The sequence below is a fragment of the Talpa europaea genome (genome assembly GCF_964194135.1).
Source record: "Talpa europaea genome assembly, chromosome: 12".
NCBI lineage: Eukaryota > Metazoa > Chordata > Mammalia > Eulipotyphla > Talpidae > Talpa > Talpa europaea.
The window spans coordinates 40,696,835-40,717,501 of NC_140079.1; the positions used below are offsets into that span (position 1 = coordinate 40,696,835).

The 20,667-nt window shown below is 48.1% G+C and overlaps 1 protein-coding gene across 1 annotated transcript; it reads right to left on the minus strand.

Annotated features, from left to right (window-relative positions):
• Positions 1-7,973: 7,973 nt before the first annotated feature.
• On the minus strand, positions 7,974-19,537 carry FARSA (phenylalanyl-tRNA synthetase subunit alpha; the record flags this gene model as incomplete). The annotated part of the gene is made up of 15 exons (XM_084249977.1): positions 19,373-19,537; positions 17,299-17,436; positions 17,116-17,214; positions 16,910-17,028; positions 15,956-16,048; positions 15,739-15,867; positions 15,547-15,662; positions 13,372-13,456; positions 13,187-13,286; positions 12,912-13,080; positions 12,726-12,803; positions 12,449-12,563; positions 11,764-11,896; positions 8,701-8,847; positions 7,974-8,093 (listed from the first exon to the last, which is right to left on the minus strand). The coding sequence occupies exons 1-15, from the start codon at positions 19,517-19,519 to the stop codon at positions 7,974-7,976; spliced, it is 1,788 nt and encodes a 595-aa protein (XP_084106103.1). The 5' UTR covers positions 19,520-19,537.
• Positions 19,538-20,667: the final 1,130 nt, after the last annotated feature.

Sequence of the window (20,667 nt, forward strand, 5' to 3'; positions counted from 1 at the left end):
AAAGTCTCCCTGAGGACTCTTGAAAAAAGATATTTTGCTATGGGACAAAGGTTTACTAAGGCGTTTAGAACCTCTGAGACTGTAATTAGTCATCTTTTCAAAGAGGAGATGAAGGAGACTAATTCAGACCTGGGACTGAACAGTCAGCCTTTTACAACATTTGGATGCCTGTGAAGAAAAGAATGGGTTATTTTTAAAAGGACAGACATGCTTTTGCAGGGTAATAGGATTGGAGTTTGGGTTCAAGAAAATCTGGCCTTTGACCTTCCTGAGATTACAGCATTTTACTGGCCTTCTACTCAGCCTAAATTGGGGCTCCATCATGTCAAACTCTTGCGAGGGGTCTTAGCCCCTTTTTCTTTTAACTCAGTATCACACCCACCCATCAGAACCCCGCCCTAGGGTGTCCCTGGTGGCATAGAAGGTTGAGCACAGCACTGTGAAGCTGTCCGCAGCCTCTGCAGCACGAGTTCAATTCCTGGCCAGCCAGGAAGATACCCAAATGGCACGGCAGGCCTCTCCTGTCTCGCCCGCTGCTCCCCTCAGCAGTGTTTTTGGTCCATCTGCCTGTTCTCCCCACTCTGACTCTGGTGAATCCTCTCACCCTCCCACACCTCTGGCCTGTACCCCAGTTCTTGTATAAATAAAAATAAATCCTAAAAATAAACCAAAACACCCTACATCTCCACAATCAGGCAGTATGTATCCTTTTCTCTTGTCAGGAACTTGAGTGACACAACAGGGTTGCTGCAGAGCCCTGCTCTCCAGCCTCTGGAGGCCCTCAGAGCCATTGGGCATTCAGTCTGTGTTCTGGTCATCTCCCTCTCTCATTCCAAACCTCCTGTTCCTGACTACATATTGGCCTCCCTTCACCCTGAGCAGATTCAGAAGTAGTGGTCTGATAATTCCCCTGCCACTCTCCCAGAAATGTATCCATAACCACCCTTTCTCTTTACAAATGCCCAACTCAGCAGGTAAGTGAGGTGTCCCATACCTTTGCCAGGCTCTTGACCTCATCCCCTCTGTACCTCAAACACCAAGACTTCCTAAGAGCCACTTTCCTTCCTTTCATGGTTCTAGGAAGAGCTGCCAACACTTTTTGAGTGCATTTGTCACACCGCCCTCCCTCTTAATCAGGTTCCTGGCCCAGTCTTTAAATGAAGCAGCACCTGCCAAGGTCTCTAGTGACACCTGGTAGACACCTCAGACCATAGCTCTGACTTTAGGAAGTAGCTGGTGCTACTTCCCCTTCATTCTCACCTTCTTTTCCCTTCAAACCCTTGTTTCCTGACTGCTCTGCAGCCAGGCGCCCATCAAATCTCCTCACTGTCAGCCTCTCCTGCTAACCTCCTAGGACCCGCCCCACAGTGCACAACCTGTCATCCACCAAAGGCAATCTATAGACGGGAATTCCTGGCAGTGCCTTTCCCTACCTAAGTCATGTTTCTTCTAGAAAGTCTTCCTTGGCAGTACATGCACACAACACCTACTATGTCACTGTCTGCCTCCCTTCTGGTCCAAAGCCTTCCCATCTGGTCTCTGAAAGGGCTAGCTGAGCCTCTCCTTCATCTCTCTAGAACCTACTCCACGCAGTAGGAGGGATAAAGATGTATCAAATAAATGATTTACCATCCACACTTCCATGTCCCCCTAACATCACTCCCAGCCTGTACTGCCTTCCTGACTACCTCTGTGTCTGCTCCACTTGGCTGTCCCAGAGGCATCTCAAACTCCCCTGCTTGCACATCAACATAATCATCTTCCACCAACCCAATTTTGTCTTCCCTCCAGCCAGTGAATGACATATGCCAGAAACTCAGCAGTCAGCATGGAACCCAGCTCTCTATTCTTTCATCTCCTGTCCAGAAATCCTCTCCTTTCCATTTCCTCAATAACTCTCAAATCTAGCAATTCCTGTCTGCCTAGTCATTTGCCACCCCACACCTGTCATTTCTCATCTAGGTCCTAATGACCTCAGAACTGTAATCTTATGTCCCAGTCCTGCCCCATAGCCTAAAAGAGTGCCTCAGCTGCCACCAGATGCAATCTACATTTTTCAGCAAAGCACACAAGGCCCTCCAGGGCCCTGGCATGTTACCTTGTTCTAGTCTTCCTCTCCTCCCACCCTTCACTCCTAGCAATTTAAAACCTTCCACAATCTTACCAAATGCACCAGCTCTGTGCCTGAAACTACTATTTCTTTCTGCAAACTTCACAAGGCAACAATGGAGCATCCCCCACTGCACCTTAGTCTAATCACCATGTTGCCACAATTTACACACACAGGGAGGGAACTGTCTTCTAATCCCAAAGGCAACACAAATCCTCATTGAATACCTAAATGAAAGAGCTACCCTGTTCATGTCTCCTTGAACCAGAGGCTGCCTTGTTATCCATACAGTGTAAAGATCCTGAAATTACAATCAATGAGATAACCAGGTGCTTGCTTCTTTTTTTGTAATTGTTCACAACCTGCTTGAGCTGCTTATGACCCAAAGTCACACCTTTCTCGGGCTCGAGGGAAGAGCCTGGAATAAGTCTTCTTGGCAGCTCTGCAAATGGTGAAAAATCACTTGAATCCAGATCATTCAAATTTCGTTGTGGGACAAAGACCTGCATCAGCTGTCTGAAAAGAGCTTCTCCAATTTTCCAACCTCTCTTTTGGGGATATATTCCTTTCCATTTCATTTTTCTTAATACTCAGCAGCTGCATATAATCAGGATGCTAATGAATCATAGGCTTCCCTGGGCCTGCATTCACCAATTAACTTTAATAAACAAAACTCATGGTGTCCTCTCTGCTGGCATCCCCCATTCCTAGGCCTGCTTCTGCTGCTGAACCCTGGACCCAGGCCAGGAAATGGAAGTCGTCCCAACACAGCAGGCCAGGTGTGTGCAGCCTGCTCAGGGGCTGGGCAGAGGGAGGTCAGGGTGGGAGCTGTGAAAACATCACAGTGCTCATCTGTTGCAGCCTGTCCTTCGAAGAAGTTCCCAGTGCAGCTGCGAGGTTTAGGACAGAGTTTCAGAGCAGGGCCCAGGTTGGCAGGGGGCCTAGTTATGTTGGAGGAAATGGGTCTTAAGCAGAGAGACCATCTGTTCACTCCAGGTAAAGCTGTAATTGGCAGGTGTATGAGCCAGCGCCACCCACTGGTGGGCCCTCCCCCTGTGGCCTCTAACAGATATACAAGTAAACAATCCACCAGCCACTTATGACCACCGCAGGCAGCAGTCCCAGGAGGCAGGGCAAGCTAATCAAACATTCAAGGAGGAACACAACAGACTCTGGCACTGGGGTAAAATGTTTTGCTGAAGTACAGCCAGGAAGGGGGAAGGTTTAAATAATCACCCTCTGCTTTTCTCTCCCAAAATATGTTCACATTTTAATCCTTTCACTGACTGTCTGCGGCTGGAGCTATTAACTGGTCCTTGTATTAGTTTCTAATCCATCTTGTTTTTGGCTCAAAGCTCTTGTGGAACTCTTGAAGTCACTAAATGATTGCACACAAAAATTATCTGTGTCTCCTTGCCACTTAGAAGTGGGTCTAAACATGCTATTTGTGAGAAGACAAATCAAATGACTTTGGTCACTTCCTTTTTCCCAGTCTCTAATTGATAGCACACATCTACAACTATCCCAGTCTGTGGCTTGCTTTAAAACTAAGGAATCTGAGAGATAAGGGGAGGTTGGTTTTATGGCTGGAGTCCTCAGGACCCTGTAATACTTGAGCCTGGTCTGGTCTCCCTCCCCTGGTGAGATGCCAACAAAACAGACTCCCACAGCACCATCTCCAGTGTCTCGCCCCTATGTTCTGGGTGTGGATGGACACATGTTCACGTGGATGCCCCCGGTCACCTCAAATTCAACAAGGGCAAAACAACACCTGTTAGAAAGTACAGTGGGGAGCAGTGGTGTAATGGTAAGCATTTAGCAACTGGTTTGGGAAGGGGTGTTAGTGGTGGTGGTGGAGGGAAAAGCTCTGATTTGTAGTGTTTGCCAATTTCCAAGGTGCAAAGTCTCCAACTAGAGTCAATTTTCAGTTAACATGGTGAAGTGATTAAAAGCCAGATTGAGAAGAAATGCATCGAACTGGTTTCTGTGAGAGCTAGTAGGAGACAACCCCCAGATACTAGGGCCAGGAGATACCCTTGGCTCATCTACTTCCTCATGCCTCGCTAACTGATCCCCCGAGCTTTTATCCATCTGTTGTGCTAAACGCCACCCTGCACAGGAGCCTCCATCTGATCTTCCCATGCCCACTAGTGTCCCCACCCACCCAATGTCCACAAAGTAGCCAGTGGTGGTGTTGTTTTGATTTTTTTTAAAGATTTATTTTATTTATACAAGAGCTGGGGTACAGGCCAGAGGCATCGGGGGGTGAGAGAATTCACCAGAGACAGAGCAGGGAACAGAACAGGCAGACGGACTAAAGACACTGCTGAGGGGAGCAGCGGGCGAGACCGGAGAGGTCTGTTGCGCCATGTGGGAATCTCCCTGGCCGGCTGGGAATCGAACCAGCGCTGCAGAGGCTGCGGACAGCTTCACAGCACTGCGCTCAACCCACTGTGCCACTGGGGAGCCCTGTTGTGTTTTTTTTTTTTTTTAATACAATTCCCCTCTTAGATATCTATTCCAAATAAATGAAAACCTACATCCACACCAAAACTTGTACTTCGCTGTTCACAGCAGCATTACTCACAAGATTCAAAAACCACAAAACACCTAACTGTCCATCAACTGATGAATGAATAACCAAAATGTAGTAGATTTATAATACAGGATATTATTCAGCCATATAGAAGAATGCAGTTCTGATACATGTTATAACACAGATGAATCCTGAAGACATTATGCTCAGTGAAAAATGCCAGTCATAAAGGACCACACAATTGTATGATTTCTTTTATATGAAATGTCCAGCTGAGACAACTCTATTGACAGAAAGCAGAGTAGAGGTTGCCAGGGGGTGGAGAGGATACAGACCTTACATTTTTCACAAAAATTAACTTAAAATGTATCAGACTTAAATGTAAAACACAAAAACTATAAAATTCCTAGAAGATATCATAAAAGAAAACCTAAGTGACCTTTTTTTTTTTTTAAAAGATTTATTTATGTAGGCATACAAGAACTGGGGTATGGGTCAGAGTTGTGGGGAGTGAGAGGATTCACCAGAGACATAGTGGGGAACAGAACAGGCAGATTGACCAAAGTAAACTGCTGAGGGGAGCAGTGGGTGAGTCAGGAGAGGTCTGCTGCACTGTGCTGCAGTGGCTGCAGCGAGCTTCATAGGTTGCATCTTAACCCCTTGCGCCACCAGGGAGGTCCCCTAAGTGACCTTCTTAGATACAACACCAAAAGCATTAACCAAGAAAGAAAAAATTGATGAGATGAATTCATTAAAATTGAAATTTTTTGCTCTTCTAAAGACAGTTAACATAATGAAAAGCAAGTCACAGAAAGAGAGCAAATCTGGGGCCTCCCTGATGGCCTAGCGGTTAAGTTTCAGCGCTGTCACCACTATGGCCTGAGTTCTATCTCTAGCCAGGGAGCTAACCCATATATTGTGCAGCAGATCTCTCCTGTTTTGCCTGCTGCTCCCCTTAGCAGTGCATTTCAGTAAATCTACCTGTTCTGCTTACCACTGTCTCTGGTGAATCCTCTCACTCTCACCCCCTGTATGTGGGGACTACATACCAGTTCTTCTACGAAAAAAAAAAGAGCAAATCTTTTCAAAATATAAAGGCTGATAGCCAAAATGTATAAAGAACCCTTAAAACTCAACAAAAAGAAAACAAAATATCCAATTTTTTAAAATAGGCAAAAGTTCTGAATATGCACTTTACTAAAAGATATAGATGGCAAATAAGCATATGAAAAGATGTTCATATTTCATCAGAAAATTGCAAACCAATACAAGAAGATTCTATCATACAATGATTGGAATGGCGAAAGATTAAAAATACTGACAATACCAAATACTATGCTAATGAGGAGGTACAACAGAACTCTCATTTGTTTCATTTGGGAATGCACAATGGTACAGACACTTTGGAAGAAGGTTCACAGAACTAAACATACTCTTACCATATGATCTAGCAATTTTGCTCCTTGGTATCTACCCAAAGGAGGTGAACACTTATATCCACACAAAAACCTACATATAATGCTAATAGTAGTTGTATTGATAATTGCCAAATCAGAAGCAACCAAGATGTCCTTCAACAGGTGAGTGCATAAACTGGTACATCTACATGATTACCTAAAAGGAAATGAGCTATCAAGGAGGAAACTTAAGTGTTTATTACTACAGACAGAAAGTTAGCTCTGAGAAGTCAGGAAATCTGATTTGTTCACTGCTGTAACCCTAGCATCTAAAAGAGTGTCTGGCCAAAGCAGACCCTCAATAAATGCTTGTGAATAAACGTGGCCAAAGCAGACCCTCAATAAATGCTTGTGAATAAACGTGCAAAACAAAACCTTTTCAAAAATTTTTGTGCAAGGTCTCCCTGGTGGCGCAAGGGGTTAAGATGCAACCTATTAAGCTATCGCCAGCCACTGCAGCACGAGTTCGATCCCCTGCCAGGGAGCTACCCACATGGGCAGCAGACCTCTCCTGTCTCGCCCGCTGCTCCCCTCAGCAGTGTATTTCAGTCAGTGTGCCTTTTCTGCTCCTCACTGTCTCTGGTGAATCCTCTCTTCACACACACACACCTCTGGCCTGTACCCAGTTCTTGTATGCATAAATAAATAAATCTTTTTAAAAAAAAAGTTTTTGTGTAGAACTAGGGTATTGGGCAGAGGTGTGGGGGGTGAGAGGATCCACCAGAAACAGAATGGGCAGCAGAACAGATTTACTGAAATACACTGCTAAGGGGAGCAATGGGCAAGATAGGAAAAGTCTGCTGCGCCATATGGGTTAGCTCCCTGACTGGGGATTGATCTCATGTCGCAATGGCTGGAGACAGCTTGATAATACTGAGACTTAACCCCTTGCACCGTAGGGAGGCCCAGTTCTGTCTTCTTAAGTATACATAGAATTTGAAAACTTCTCATCACCTCCATAATCTGAATCCATAATCCAGAGTTACTCTGCACCTAGATTATTTAAAGTGTCTCCTCACTGGTCACCTTGCTTCCACTCCTGACACCCCCACAATCTGTTCTCTTTTACATGGCAGTAAGATGGAGCTTCTTAATTCTTTAGTCCAGAGAGCTGCAAATGTCTGTGAAGGGCCAAACAGTAAAATCTTTTCAGAATTGCAGACTACTCAGTCTCAGTTGCAACAACATAACTGTAGAAGCAGTGATAGCAATGTGGCTATGTCCCAATAAAATTTTATTAACAATAGTGGGGCCTCCCTGGTGGCGCAAGGGGTGAAGACGCAGCACTATGAAGCTATCTGCAGCCACTGCAGCACAAGTTCGATCCCCACCAGGGAGGTGAACCACATGGCACAGCAGACCTCTCCAGACTCGCCTGCTGCTCCCCTCAGCAGTGTGTTTCAGTAAATCTGCCCGTTCTGCTCCCCACTCTGTCTCTGGTGAATCCTCTCACCCCCACACCTCGGGCCTACACCCCAGTTCCTCTACCCAAAAATTAAAAAAAAAAAAAAGTCATTAGTTGTCCTACTCATGTACAGCCCTCCCTTAAGGGTCTTTGTTTTCCTAACATCAGTTCTCCCTAACATTATGGTTCACCTGTGACCTCCACCACTAAGCCTTGACCCTCCCATATAAAATGACCACTTGCCACTGTTTTTCCTCAAAGGCGCTTGGCATCCCAATTGCTATACAGTCCTGTGTTTACAGTCTGTCTTCTCAAGAGTGTCAGCTTTGTTACCAGCACTTGTAACCATGTCAGACCGGTGGATGCTTGACCAGCAAATCCGACAAATATGCCGGGAGCAGCCCCTGGCATATAAACAGGAGAAGGACCAAGGGGTCTGTTTGGATCTGAGGGCGGGGTTCTTCCTCACCTAGCTGACCGCCGACCTGCTTCTTCTTGGCGGCTCTCCTCATCCGGCTGCTGCTCCCTGCTCTCCCCCAGCAGCAGTGGCTCCTGTTTCTTGCCCTCTGAGTGGGGCATGTTCACCTGTGAGCACAGCGAGCACTCAGGAGGCGCAGTCTGCTGGGCAGAAGTGATTAAACCCCCCCTACTTCCGATTGTTCCATGCCCGGAACCTCGCGTGCTGACTGGAACTCCGCGGCCTGGTGGAGACCCGGAGGAGATGGGCGGGGCTGGGGAAGGCCCCAAGAGTTTGGGGATGGGGAGACCCCGCGGCTGGGGCCTGGGTGAAGTCAGGGGCTCCAAGGCATCTAACTGGTGTGGGGGGGGGCCGGGGGGAGGGCCTAGGCCTTCAAGAAATAAGAGGTAGGGGGGGTAAGAAGGGAAACGAGTGCAGTACAGTGCATGGGTGTCTCAACCTCTCTCTGCCCTCTTCCTGCCATGCGCCATGCATGAACGTCGTCCCTGACCCTGGATGTCGGCGCCAGTCAGTCAGAGTGAGCCCTTCAGTCAGTCAGGGTCCGGTAGGTCTGTCAGGAATTCGGGGCCCAATCCGACGAGGGATGGCTCCGATGGTAGGAGACAAGTGGCTGGGCTCGGGTTCACCTGGGAAATCTGAGATTTCGACCGTTCCCTGCCCGGTCGCCCGCCGCCCGCCGCCCGCGACCGAGCGAAGGAGGGAAGCCCGGCATACTCCCTGTCGCTCCATCCCGTCCTTTCCCGCCTTCGCGTTCGCACACTTGACGCATGCGCCGACCTTCACCCCCACCGCCCCGGCCCCACACACTCCTCCTCCTAGCACGTGCGGCGGCGCGCGCTCCTTGCAGTCTTTTTGTAAGACCTGCGCGCGCAGCGGGGCGTGGCTAGCCGTTAAGTGGCGGTTGGGCCGTGCCCCAGCTGCGCGCGCACCCGGCGTCGCATGCGGAGGGGATGTGGCGGTTTTAAGACCCTAAGTAGGGTAATGCGGAGGACCCTGCTTTCTTTCTTATCCGCGCTTTCCGCAAGAAATGTTTCCGACAAAAAATTTTGACCCTTGCTATTCCATAATGACTTATTGCCTTCAGTGAAGTTTATCCATTTGCCATTTTGAATCATTTACTTGTCTGCTCCAAAACAATCATTTGTCTGCTCCTTGACAGCATAGCCCAATCTGGCTCTTCCAGAGCAGTATAAAGTAATAATACCTTAATAGTTAACAATAATAATTGGCACATGAAGAGCCACCAACTGGTAGAAAATATTTGCAATTTTTATTTGCAAATATTTGCAAAAATATGGAACTTATCTTGCATGTACAAAGAACTCCCGCAACTCAGTAAGATACAACCCAATTTCAAAAACTGGCAAGATTTGACAATGCAGGCAAAGGCCCTGAGGTAGGCGCAAAGCCAGTGTGCTTGAGGCCTGTGGGGAGCTGGAGGCGTGGGCAGGGGCTGAGCTGGGACCAATGCAGGGGGTCAGCATTTTGTTCCCACTGACTGGAAGGTGTCCCAGTGAGGGAGGCAGGGCAATCTTCACATTGCTTCGTTCTTGCAGGACACAGGCTGACTGACTAGGGCAGACATTTTTACACCTATATTCTGGAGGACGTGGATTTGTTTCTGGGCTCTGCCTCTCAACCAGCATGAATCATAAAACTGCCACCCACTCTCAAAACCCATCTTTGTTATAGGTGTTAACATTCGAAGCCTTGGCTTATGGTAAGAGTTTCAGGGATAAACATCTGGCACCTACTGGGCACTCAGAAGACACGAGCTAACTTAATATTTTATAGCATAGCCACAAATTATACAAAATGCCTGTTTCTAAAGGCATCAGATTGGAAAATCTGTGGATTATCTATCAACAAAAATCCAAACCTACACACACAGATACACACACAATACACAAGATGCAGGATTTTTTTTTTTAATGGTGTACTGCTGGTATACTTTTGAAAACATCAAATGAAACCATGTCTTGTTAAAATAACATATAGGTAGTAAAAATGTAAAACACACTAGAATAAATACCAACTTCAGAAGAGGGTATTAACGTCAGCAATGTAGAGCAAAGGGAACTAGGCAAGCCCATAGGAATCTTCAAACCCACCACCCGTCACATAAATCTAAAAAATGAAATACCTAAATAGTCAATATTCAGGTTCTATCAAACTAGGGGTGGATATTTGGGTGTTTGTTGTATTATGCTTAATATATGTATATATGCTCCACCCGCCTAACTTGCCTTTATTTTTCTATGTGGCCTTTACCCCTCCCACCTTTATTTATCATGTGTATCCTGAAAACTCCCCTCCTTCTTCCCTATATCAACTGCCAACTATGATTTGGCAGCTCAGTTCATGAGTTTTCAGCTTACGAAAAGTGCTGGCACTTTGAAGGTGCACATTTATTGCATGAATATTTTTTCTGTATGATTCAACTGTTTAATTCCAAATAAAAGATTTGATTGAGGAGCTCTCAGGAGATGGGTGCCCATAGTGTCCCAGACCAGCACAGCCCATCACCTCAACTAACTGCCAAATGCCCTGAGTATGATAGTAGCCTTGAGGTTATTTAAGAAATGGTCCATTTCCAAAATGCAATGCAAAGCTGAGGTATGGGATAAGCCCTCCAATGGCTGGAATTTGCTTTAAAATATTCCTACAGAAAATTAATAGATTAGACGCTCAGCACAAGACCCCATTCATTGTCCAATATAAGCACTGGGCTCATGGATCTTTGTTCTACTCTGCTATCCTGGGCTCAGCTGAAATTCTTGAAAAAAAAATTTTTAAAAAGAGCAGCATTATTTTTGGTGGCGGGGGGAAGAGGGATAAATAGGGAGAGCACAAAGGATTTCTAGGGCATTGAAACTATTCTGTATCATAGTTATGATGGGTAAGTCATATAATTGTCCAAACCCCCAGAATATACAACACAGAAAACGAACTTCAGTGTTAACGATAGACTCTGAGTAATGCTGCGTGCCAGTGTAGGTTCATCCATTCTAATATATACTCTTCTCTGCAGAGGGATGTGGATAGTAGGAAAGCTATGGAGGAAGGGGGATAGGGGGTATATGGCAAATCTCTGTATTTTCCATTCAATTTTGCTACAAACCTAAAACTGCTGTAAAAAAAATATATTTTAGAAAAACCAAATAACCTAGAAAAAGAGGACAGCTTTTAAAAGTTTATATTGTTCCACCCCCTCCAAATGCCAATTAGAGGGAATCCTGGTTCCTGGGGTTCTAACAACAGCCTATCCCTTACCCCCTCCTATATAGCAGGTCCATTTTGTTTACTTAGAAGAGGGCCTGGCACCAGTTGGTGATGAGTAAAAGCTTGATGGAGCCTGTCTTTCCTCAGACATCTGGTTCAGGCTAGCCCAAAGATTCAAGATCCCCCCCAACCTACCATCCCTCATACCAAGGGCTCCAGCACTCAGATTATCCCCATCAAGTACCTGATAGGCTTCAGAGAGCCAACCAGAGCCCTCCACCCCTAAAGAAAGGCACCAGATGAAGGTGACCTCCTACTTTATTAACTGATAGCTGCCCTCCAGGGCTCCCCATGCTCATCCTCACAAGTAGGCAACAGAACAAAACCACTACCCAATTCCCTGTCCCTGGGGACACTTCAGGAAGAGGAGATACCAGGGGCAGCAGGGATGGCCTCAAAAGGCCTCATAAACAAAGGGTCATTGGCAAGGGATGTAAAGAGCCGGACAGTAGGGACTTGGGAAGGGAGGCCTATCCATGGCAGCCCATGTCATACAGCCTCCTGTGTCCTCGGAGGTCCTGATCCAGCGTCTAGGCGGCACAGAGGACTATCATACACCATCTGCAGGTTCACCTTGTGGCCCACCAGCTCCCGGATGTTGTTGATACCGTATTTGATCATTGTTGGGCTTGAGGGGAAGGAAGAGACATGGTTTAACACCTCAGGCTCTCATCGGAATCTTTAAGGGCTCCTACTTCCTCAGGAGAAAAGCCCAAGTCCTCCCAGAGGTCCTGCACCATCTGCTGTCACCTCCCCACCCTCATCCCATTTCCCTCCTTCTCCCCTCTCTTTAGCCTCCATGCTATTCTTCAAACACAGCAGACATGCTCCAGCAGCAGGATCTTTACAAAGGTTGTTCCCTCTGCCCTTACCTAAATATTTCTGGCTCACTTTTATCCACCTCCAGTCTTTGCTTAGATGCCACCTCCTCTTCCAGGCCCTCCCTTGCTACCTTGTCTCCTTAGCCTTGCCTGTCATGTTTTCTCTATGACATTTACTGTCTTTGAAGCACTTCAGGCTTTTTTGCCGAGTTAACTTATTTATATGGCTAATGATCACTTTTCTCACTTTCTGGAGCAGACCTGGGTATACAGTAAGTGCTCACTAAAGGTTTGTTGAATAATGAAAATGAATTGACAGCACCCAAGTTCACCTCAGTGAGGCAGGCAGACACACTCACCGCTCCAAGGAGAGACCCCAGGCAATGACTGACACATTGTCAGGGAGCCCCATGGGCAGCAACATCTCAGGGCGGAAGAGACCAGAGTTCCCGACCTCCACCCATTTCTTCAGGCCTGTGGTGTGGGAGGAAGATGGAGGAGTTCATGTGGGTGACACTGGGCCTGGCAGTTAGCTCAGAAGGCAGGGTATAGGCTTGAGTGAGGAGATTGGGGCTGAGCTGTGGGAAGCCTGAGACTTCCCTCCCGCCCTGGTTCAGACCCAGGCTCCATCCTGACCTTGGTGGTAGCTGAACACCTCCATGCTGGGTTCTGTGTAGGGGTTGTAGGCCGGCTTGAAGCGAAGCTGGGTGATACCTGGGTAGAGAAAGCAGGCAAGCAAAGGGGTAGAGGATAAGGCTAGTGATCAAAGAGGCACCCTTCTGTGGCCCTACCAACAAACCCCAGCCCTGGCTGCCTGCTCACCCAGCTTGGTGAAGAACTCCCGCAGGACACCCATGAGGTGGCCCAGGGTAAGGCCATAATCAGCCACAACACCCTCAATCTGGTGGAACTCAGCCAGGTGTGTGGAGTCCAGGGTCTCGTTCCGGAACACGCGATCAATGGAGAAATACTTGACTGGTGTGAAGGGCTTCTAAAGATGACAAGCAGACCCAGCCAGGAATGGACCAGAAGATTGTTGTGACAGTCACCTCCCTGCTGCCCCATGCCCACCCCCAGCTGCTCAAGCCAAGCCAAACCTTCTGGGCAAGGCGGTAGAGAGCTCGGGCACTGGCTGATGTGGTGTGTGTGCGCAGCAAATTTTTCCGGGCTTCTTCCAGCTTCCAGGTGTATTTGTACCTTTAGGAGAAAACCCTGGAAGTCTGTGATGTGGTCTTTGGACCCCAAACTCCTTCACAACACCCCCAAATCCTGCTTCACTCACCCCTGTGAGCCATAGCCACCTTGGGAATGGGTCCGCTTGACCCGACTGACATAGTCCATTGGGAGCTGCGGGGCCTCGGCCGGATCTGGGCAGGAGAGATCATAATCTGGTCAGTTAACGGGCTTTTCTCCAACCACCATAGGTGTGTGACCCCCTGACCTCAACCCTGGGAACCTGGGAAAACCCAAGTCAGTCCCATCCCTCTCTGCCCAGAACCCTCAAGGCTCTCACCTTCGTGTAAGAGAAAAAAAAAACAAAAGTCCCCAGTGGTCATAACATAGGGCACACTGTCCTATCACCTACCTGCCCTCATCTCTTCCTGCTCCTAACAGGGCCTACTGCCTGATGTGTGAGAATTCCTTTGCACTGGCCATTCCCTCTGCCTGGAATCTCCCTTTCTCAGATATAGATCTCTCCCTCCCCTCTACTGTCTTCCTTTAAGCAAATATTTTACTTTAAATGGACAGCTCACCCCCTCAAACACACGGCATTTACCACCATCTACCCCACTGGAGAGAATGCTCAGAATTTAACACACTCTCTAACCAAGCTGCAGATCTCACTAGGGGAAGAACTTTCATCCTGTGCATGGTTGTGACCCAGGTGTGTTACAAAGACCTTGCCATAAAGGAGGGGCTCAGAACCACTTCTCATGTGAATGTACAATTTTTTTTAAAAGATTTATTTATTTATACAATAACTGGGGTACAGGCCAGATATGCAGGAGGGTAAGAGGATTCACCAGAGAAAGAGTGGGAAACAGAACAGGCAGACTGACAAAATACACTGCTGAGGGGAGTAGCGGGCGAGACAGGAGAGGTCTGCTCACCATGTGGGTTGCTCTGCGGCTGGTGGGGATCGAAACCGGCGCTGCAGAGGCTGCGGACAGCTTCACAGTGCGGCGCTCAACCGCCTGCGCCACCAAGGAAGGCCCATGAATGTGCAAATTTTTTTTTAAAGATTTATTTATTTATGCATACAAGAGTTGGGGTGTAGGCCAGAGGCTGAGTGGATTCACCAGAGACAGAGTTACAGAACAGGCAGATCCAATGAAATACACTGCTGAGGGAAGCAGCCGCCAAGGAAAGGTCTGCTGCAACATGTGGGTTACCTCCCTGGCTGGGGATTAAACTCGTGCTGCAATAGCTGCTGATTGCTTCATAGTACTGCAGTTTTTTTTTTTTAAAGATTTTTTTTTTTATTTATACAAAGAACCGGGGTACAGGTCAGGTGCACTGGTGGGTGAGAGGATTCACCAGAGACAAAGCGGGGAACAGAACAGGCAGAGTGACTGAAATATACTGCTGAGGGGAGCAGCGGGCAAGACAGGAGAGGTCTGCTTTGCCATGTGGGATTCTCACTGGCCGGCCAGGATGGAACTTGCGCTGCAGACGCTGAGGACAGCTTCACAGCGCAGAGTTCAACTGCCTGCGCCACCAGGGAGGCCCAGTACTGCGATTTAACCCCTTGCACCACCAGGGAGGCCTGGTGAAAGTGCAAATTTTTAAGATCCTCTTCAAGGAACAATTTTGGTGTGCCTGAAAAGCCTGATGGAATCCCAGCTCCACTACTTACAAACTGAGACTACTCAACCCCTTCTTAAAAAGGAGTTAGCAGTGCCATTTTCTCTAGCTAACAGGAAGACCAGAACAGTAAATGGAACATTTTGGGTGTTGGGATTGTGACCACAGCAATGACAATATGCTCCCAGTCTAGTAATAGGCATTTAATGGCTTTTTCTATCCTCCTTCTTCCACCACCTGTGGGGACATGACAATCACTGGAAAATCATTAAATATAATAGTACCAAAGACTTTGTAGTCCTTTTTTCTTAAAAGGAAACAGAAACCAAGATTGAAGACTAGGACTGAGGAGTTTTTAGAACTTGGGGGGACAAGAAGCATGTCAAGGTGGTCTCTCTGAGGTGACACTTGAGCAGAGGTTTGCTGTCAGATCTAGCCTTGAAGATCTGGGAGAAGACAATTCTCAGTAGAAGGTAAACATGGGCAAAGGCCCTGTGGTGGGCAGGGGGGAAAGTGGGAGATCAGAGGTAATGGAACCAGCTCACACAGGCACCATTGGATTGATGAGGATTCAGTTGATAAGTCACCCCGAAAGCCTCCATCCAAATCTGGCAACTCTGATGGGACAACTAGGCCCACAGGGCTCACCCACCTCGCAAGAAGAAGGTATCATGCTGGTCTCGTGCTGGGTGCTGCTGAGGTTGGAAAAGAGCATCGAAATTCCAGAAGGAGCTCTCGATGAAGTTGTCAGTGGGCATCTCAGTGAATCTGGTGGGAGAGGCAGCCTGATTGCCCTGCCTGTGCCTAGCCACTGGACAGCCCTACCCCCAGCGCAGTGCCTCACCCCATCTCCAGGAAGATCTGCCGGAACTGTGTGCGGACCTTGAGCAGAGGGTGTAGGTGGCCACTGTCTGGGAGGACGCCATGGGCCAAGAAGTTGTAGGGCTTGAAGGGCCGATCCCTCCAGGAGCCACTGTGGGGTTGGTGCAAGGTACATGAAAGCCTGATGGGAATGCTCATAACCTTCCCACCTATTCCTGATCCCAGGCGATACCCCCTACCTGGAGATCATCTCTGGGCTCAGTTCCGTCTCCTGTTTGGAGATAGTGGTGCTGAAGGCACTGCCTTTACTCACCCAATAGGTCTTCAGGGTCCTGTGGCCAGAGGAGAGGGAATACCACCGATCAACTTCCTTGATCCCCTATCTGATGCTACCCACCATTTTCTTCCTGATGTTTGCTGTCACCTGAAATCTTATTTGGCCACCAAGTATGTCTCTCTGTTCAGTCACTTTTTCATTCAACACATACTTATTGAGAATTGCTGTACCAGGGCCTGACCAAGACATGAAGCATACTGTTGGGAAGGATACTAATAGGTTCAATTTAGAGGATTTATTCTAAACTTATTCCAGCCTCTGTTTCACTGAAGTCACCTCACAATTTTGTAAAAAGGGTCCATTTTGCAAATGAGGAAACAGACCTATAAATACAGGGGACTGGGTCAAAATCACATAGCTAGTCCATGTCAGAACTGGGATATGGATGAGGGAACCTGCCTCCAGTTTGTTTTATAACCATGTTACTCAGTATCTACTTAAAAGGAAGTAAGTCCTATGACAGCAAGGACTCCAGCCTGTCCAGGTCCCAGGATGCAGGCTGCTGTGGAGTCAATCAATTTCACACAGTGCTTAGGACTGTACAAGAAATAAACAGACCACAAAGGATAAAGAATAAAAGTGAGGGACTTTTGTGGAACTCAAAAGGAAACAAAGGTGTCAGGGTAGTCACTAAGGTGACATACAAGCAAGGGTTTGATGCTTAAGCCTGGCATGAAGATCGATGGGGGAAAAGTTCTCAGCAGAAAGAGCAGCACTGACAAAGTCCCTGGGATACATGCATGACAACCATGGTGCAAAGCCAGGTTGGGAGAGGATAGTCAGCTCATGGCTGGTAGGAACAGCTACTTCCCCCACCAAAATGCCTCTCCCCCAACTCCAGGCAGTACCCACTCACACTTCCGTGAGTAGTTTTCTCTTCCTCAGCTCACTCTTCTCCTTCTCACCCAATTTCTCTGCCTGCCCACCTTGGACCAGCTGAAGCCGCCGCTGTACCTCATCTTCCACACTGTCCACCTGCCCAATAAAGGGTGATAGAGGACATGGGGTCCAGGGGCCCAGTTGTCTACCCACCCACCCACCAGCCTATCTGCAAGTACTCACCACTCGGAAAACCCGGGGCCCATCAGGTGTGCTCTTGTCCACTCGGATCCACTTGTTGGACATAGCCTTGCTGAAGCCCACTTTGCCACTGGGCAGTTGCTAGAGGAATGAAACTGCATTGAGGGGTCATCTGTGCACCCCCCACCCCATCACATTCATAGGTCCTGCCCCTCGGGCCCTTACCATGAGTGCATTCTGGGTCAGGCCCTCTGGAGGAACACTGTGAAACACCCGGGCCTCATGGCTGCCCTCCTGGGCAATCTCCTGGCCTTCAACGGTCAGTTCCCAGTGCTTGGTAGAGCGTAGCTCAGCCTCTATGATCTACAGGGAAATGTGGGGGAGGGCATAGACCAAGACAGGGTTCAGGGCCTCCCCTGGTGGCACAGAGGTTGAGCGCTGGCCTGAGAAGTTGCCCGCAGCTTCTGCAGCGCCGGTTCGATCCCCGGCCACCAGCGAGGGTCCCACATGGCGCCCAGACCTCTCCTGCTGCACCCGCTGCTCCCTTCAGCAGTGTATTTCGTTGGTCTGCCTGTTCTGTCCCCCACTCTGGCTCTGGTGAATTCTCTCACCCTCCCATGCTTCTAACTGTACCCAGTGCTTATATAAATAAATAAATAAATCTTTAAAAAAGACATAAGACAGGGTTCAGAGCCAGGCACCCCTCACAGAAGCACTGGGGCTGCATGGCCCCTGAAGCCTGCTTCACATCCCAGCTGCACCACTTCCCAGTAGTGATCTGCAATTGCTGAGTATAGTTTCCCTTTGTGACACTGAGATAATGACAAGGATGGCTCACATCTCCCAGAGCAAGGTAAAGTACTAAGGATGCTGCCTGGCAGAGCACAATTTTTTTGGCATTTGAACCTGAAAAAAATTAAGGCCTCAGGTAAATTAATTTGTGTCCTTATTAATGTACTTGTATCTCAGTGGCTGGAGAGTCAGATAAGGGCCCATGAGGGTCACATGACACACAAGAAACCCAGGCTCCACAATGAGGATGAGTTCCAGTCACGAAGGGGCAGTTTGGTGGCAGTTCTTCCCTTCCTCCCTCCTTCCCTCCCTCCCCTCCTTCTTTCTTTCTTTTTTTTTTTAAAGATTTATCTATTTATGCCTACAAGAACTGGGGTACAGGCCAGAGGTGCAGGGGGAGGGGAATTCACCAGAGACAGAGTGGGGAACAGAACTGAAATACACTGCTGAAGGGAACAGGAGCAGTCCGCCTGGCCATGCGGGCAGCTCCCTGGCTGGTCAGGGATCGAATTCATGCTACAGAGGCTGCAGATAGCTTCACAGTGCTGTGCTTAACCCTTGCGCCACCAGGGGGGCCCTCCCTCTTCTTTCTAATTCCCAGTTCTGCTCCTCACTCACTATAACCTTGGGATAGTTGTTCAACCTCCGTGAGCAAGTTTCTTCATCCGCGGGAGAGGAGTATGATGGGTACCACCTTGGTAGTTTTTTAAAAGGAAAAATAACTTGATACACAGCAAGGGATGCAGGGTGCTTAGCACGCAGCAAACACTGCAGAAATCTGAACTACCACTGCATTATCATTGCTATGACCACTGCATTATCGTTGCAGTCTAAACTACTGCTGCACTACATCAAGCTATTACTATTAAACCCTTTGTGACCTATATAAATGTCAATTTCACATTTATAAGTACTGTCACCCCATCTCATCCCTCCATCTCTTCTCTGAACTAACATTCTTGCATTCTGTAGCACGGCCACTCAATTTCAAATCTGGGATCACCCATTCCTACTAGTGACCCTTATCCAAGTTACTGATCAGTGCCTAGAAGTTGTCACATCTCTTAAATAACAGTGCCATTCTGCCAGAGTTAAGGCTTGTTAAAATGTGATGGTTTTCCTCCTCAGGGCAAGAACAGACTTAGCTGTCACCTCCGCAGTGCCTCTCTCCCTGATCCCCAAGGATGGGTACACTTTCAACTCCGGATCCCCTTTACTTCCTCATCACTCTGGTCACTTGAGTATTGCCTCGATTAGACGTCAACCTCAGTGAAAACAGCGACTGCATCTTCCTTGTTCACCTTCGTCACCCAACCTCCTAACGCTAATCATGCCGCATCAGACGCTTACTGCATGAGGAAAGTCGTTGCGCCTGACCGTCACTCGTTCCTAACTCCCTGCCTGAACCCCCGAGGGCTGAACTCATACATTATCCCTAACAGGGCCTACCAGGTAAAGAGATTAAAAGAGCGGAAGCTAGGAGGCCCAGCATGCGCGTACAACTCACTTCACCCAGCGCCTGCAGACTCTTTACGGCGCCCACCACGGCCTGGTGCTCCACGCCCAACTCGGCCGCCAGGTCCGCGCTGTCCAGGCCGCCATCGGCCGCCTCCAGCCTCCGCAACAGCACTTCGGCCACTGGACCATCCGCCATAGATGAGCTCCCAGGTATTCAGCGTGTCCCGGTGGTGGCGATGGAGCGAAGCGGGGGAGCAATCGGAACCGGAAGCGGCGCGAAGAGCGCGTTCAGCCATCTAAAGTGTGGCAGGTCTACAAGGGCGGACGAGGTCGCCATCTTGAGTGTGGTAATTGAACGTCGCGGGTGGAAGGGCGTCAGGTCCCCCTCTCCCCCGACCCAGCCGTATCTTGGTAAGTGGTATTGCAAACGACCAAATACTAAACGTGTTGCTTTAGGTCACGCCCAGAAGTCCAAACTTAAAGGACAAAGTCACGGCGTTTACTTTTTATTAATGTATACTGACATGTATAAGATGTAAATGAAACTAACACTATATTAGTTTCAGATAATACAACACGATGATTCCATTTGTACCCTGCGAGATGATCAGCACAATAAGTCTAGTTACCATCCGTCATCATACAATTACAAAAATGTTTAAGTGCTGTTTCAGTATCATCCAGCCCCACCTGCAGCAAGGTTGTGTGACCTTGGTCTTCACACTTTCTGGGCCTCAGAGCTCTCTGTCCTGTTGGAATTTTCTCTTGCCTGTAAGAGGGCTCGAAGTGGCAGACACCTGAAATAGTATTTGCTGATGTCAACTATTTTTAAAAAATTCTCATTCCTCAAGTGAAATCTTTCTTCATTTATAGATGAGAAAGGGACTCACCTAACATTACTGTAGCCAGGGTAATTGCTAATCTGCATGCCTCGTCCAGTGCTAAGCGCTTCAGGCATGTTATTCCATTTGCTCGAAATCCTTACGGTGTAGATACTGATATAATCCCTATTTCAGAGATGTGAAAGCTGAGGTTAAGAAGGTGGTATGATTTGGGCCTCTCCTGGTGGCGCAGGCGGTTGAGCGCAGCGCTGTGAGGCTGTCTGCAGCCTCTGCAGCGCCGGTTTGATCCCGGCAGGCGAGCGTCCCACATGGCGTGGCACACCTCTCCTATCTCGCCCGCTGCTCCCCTCAGCAGTGTATTTCGTCAGTCTGCCTTTTCTGTTCCCCACTGTGTCTCTGGTGAATCCTCTCATCCTCCTGTGAATCTGGCCTGTACTCCCCGGTTCTTGTATAAATAAATAAATAAATCTTTAAAAAACAAAGAAGGTGGTATGATTTGCTC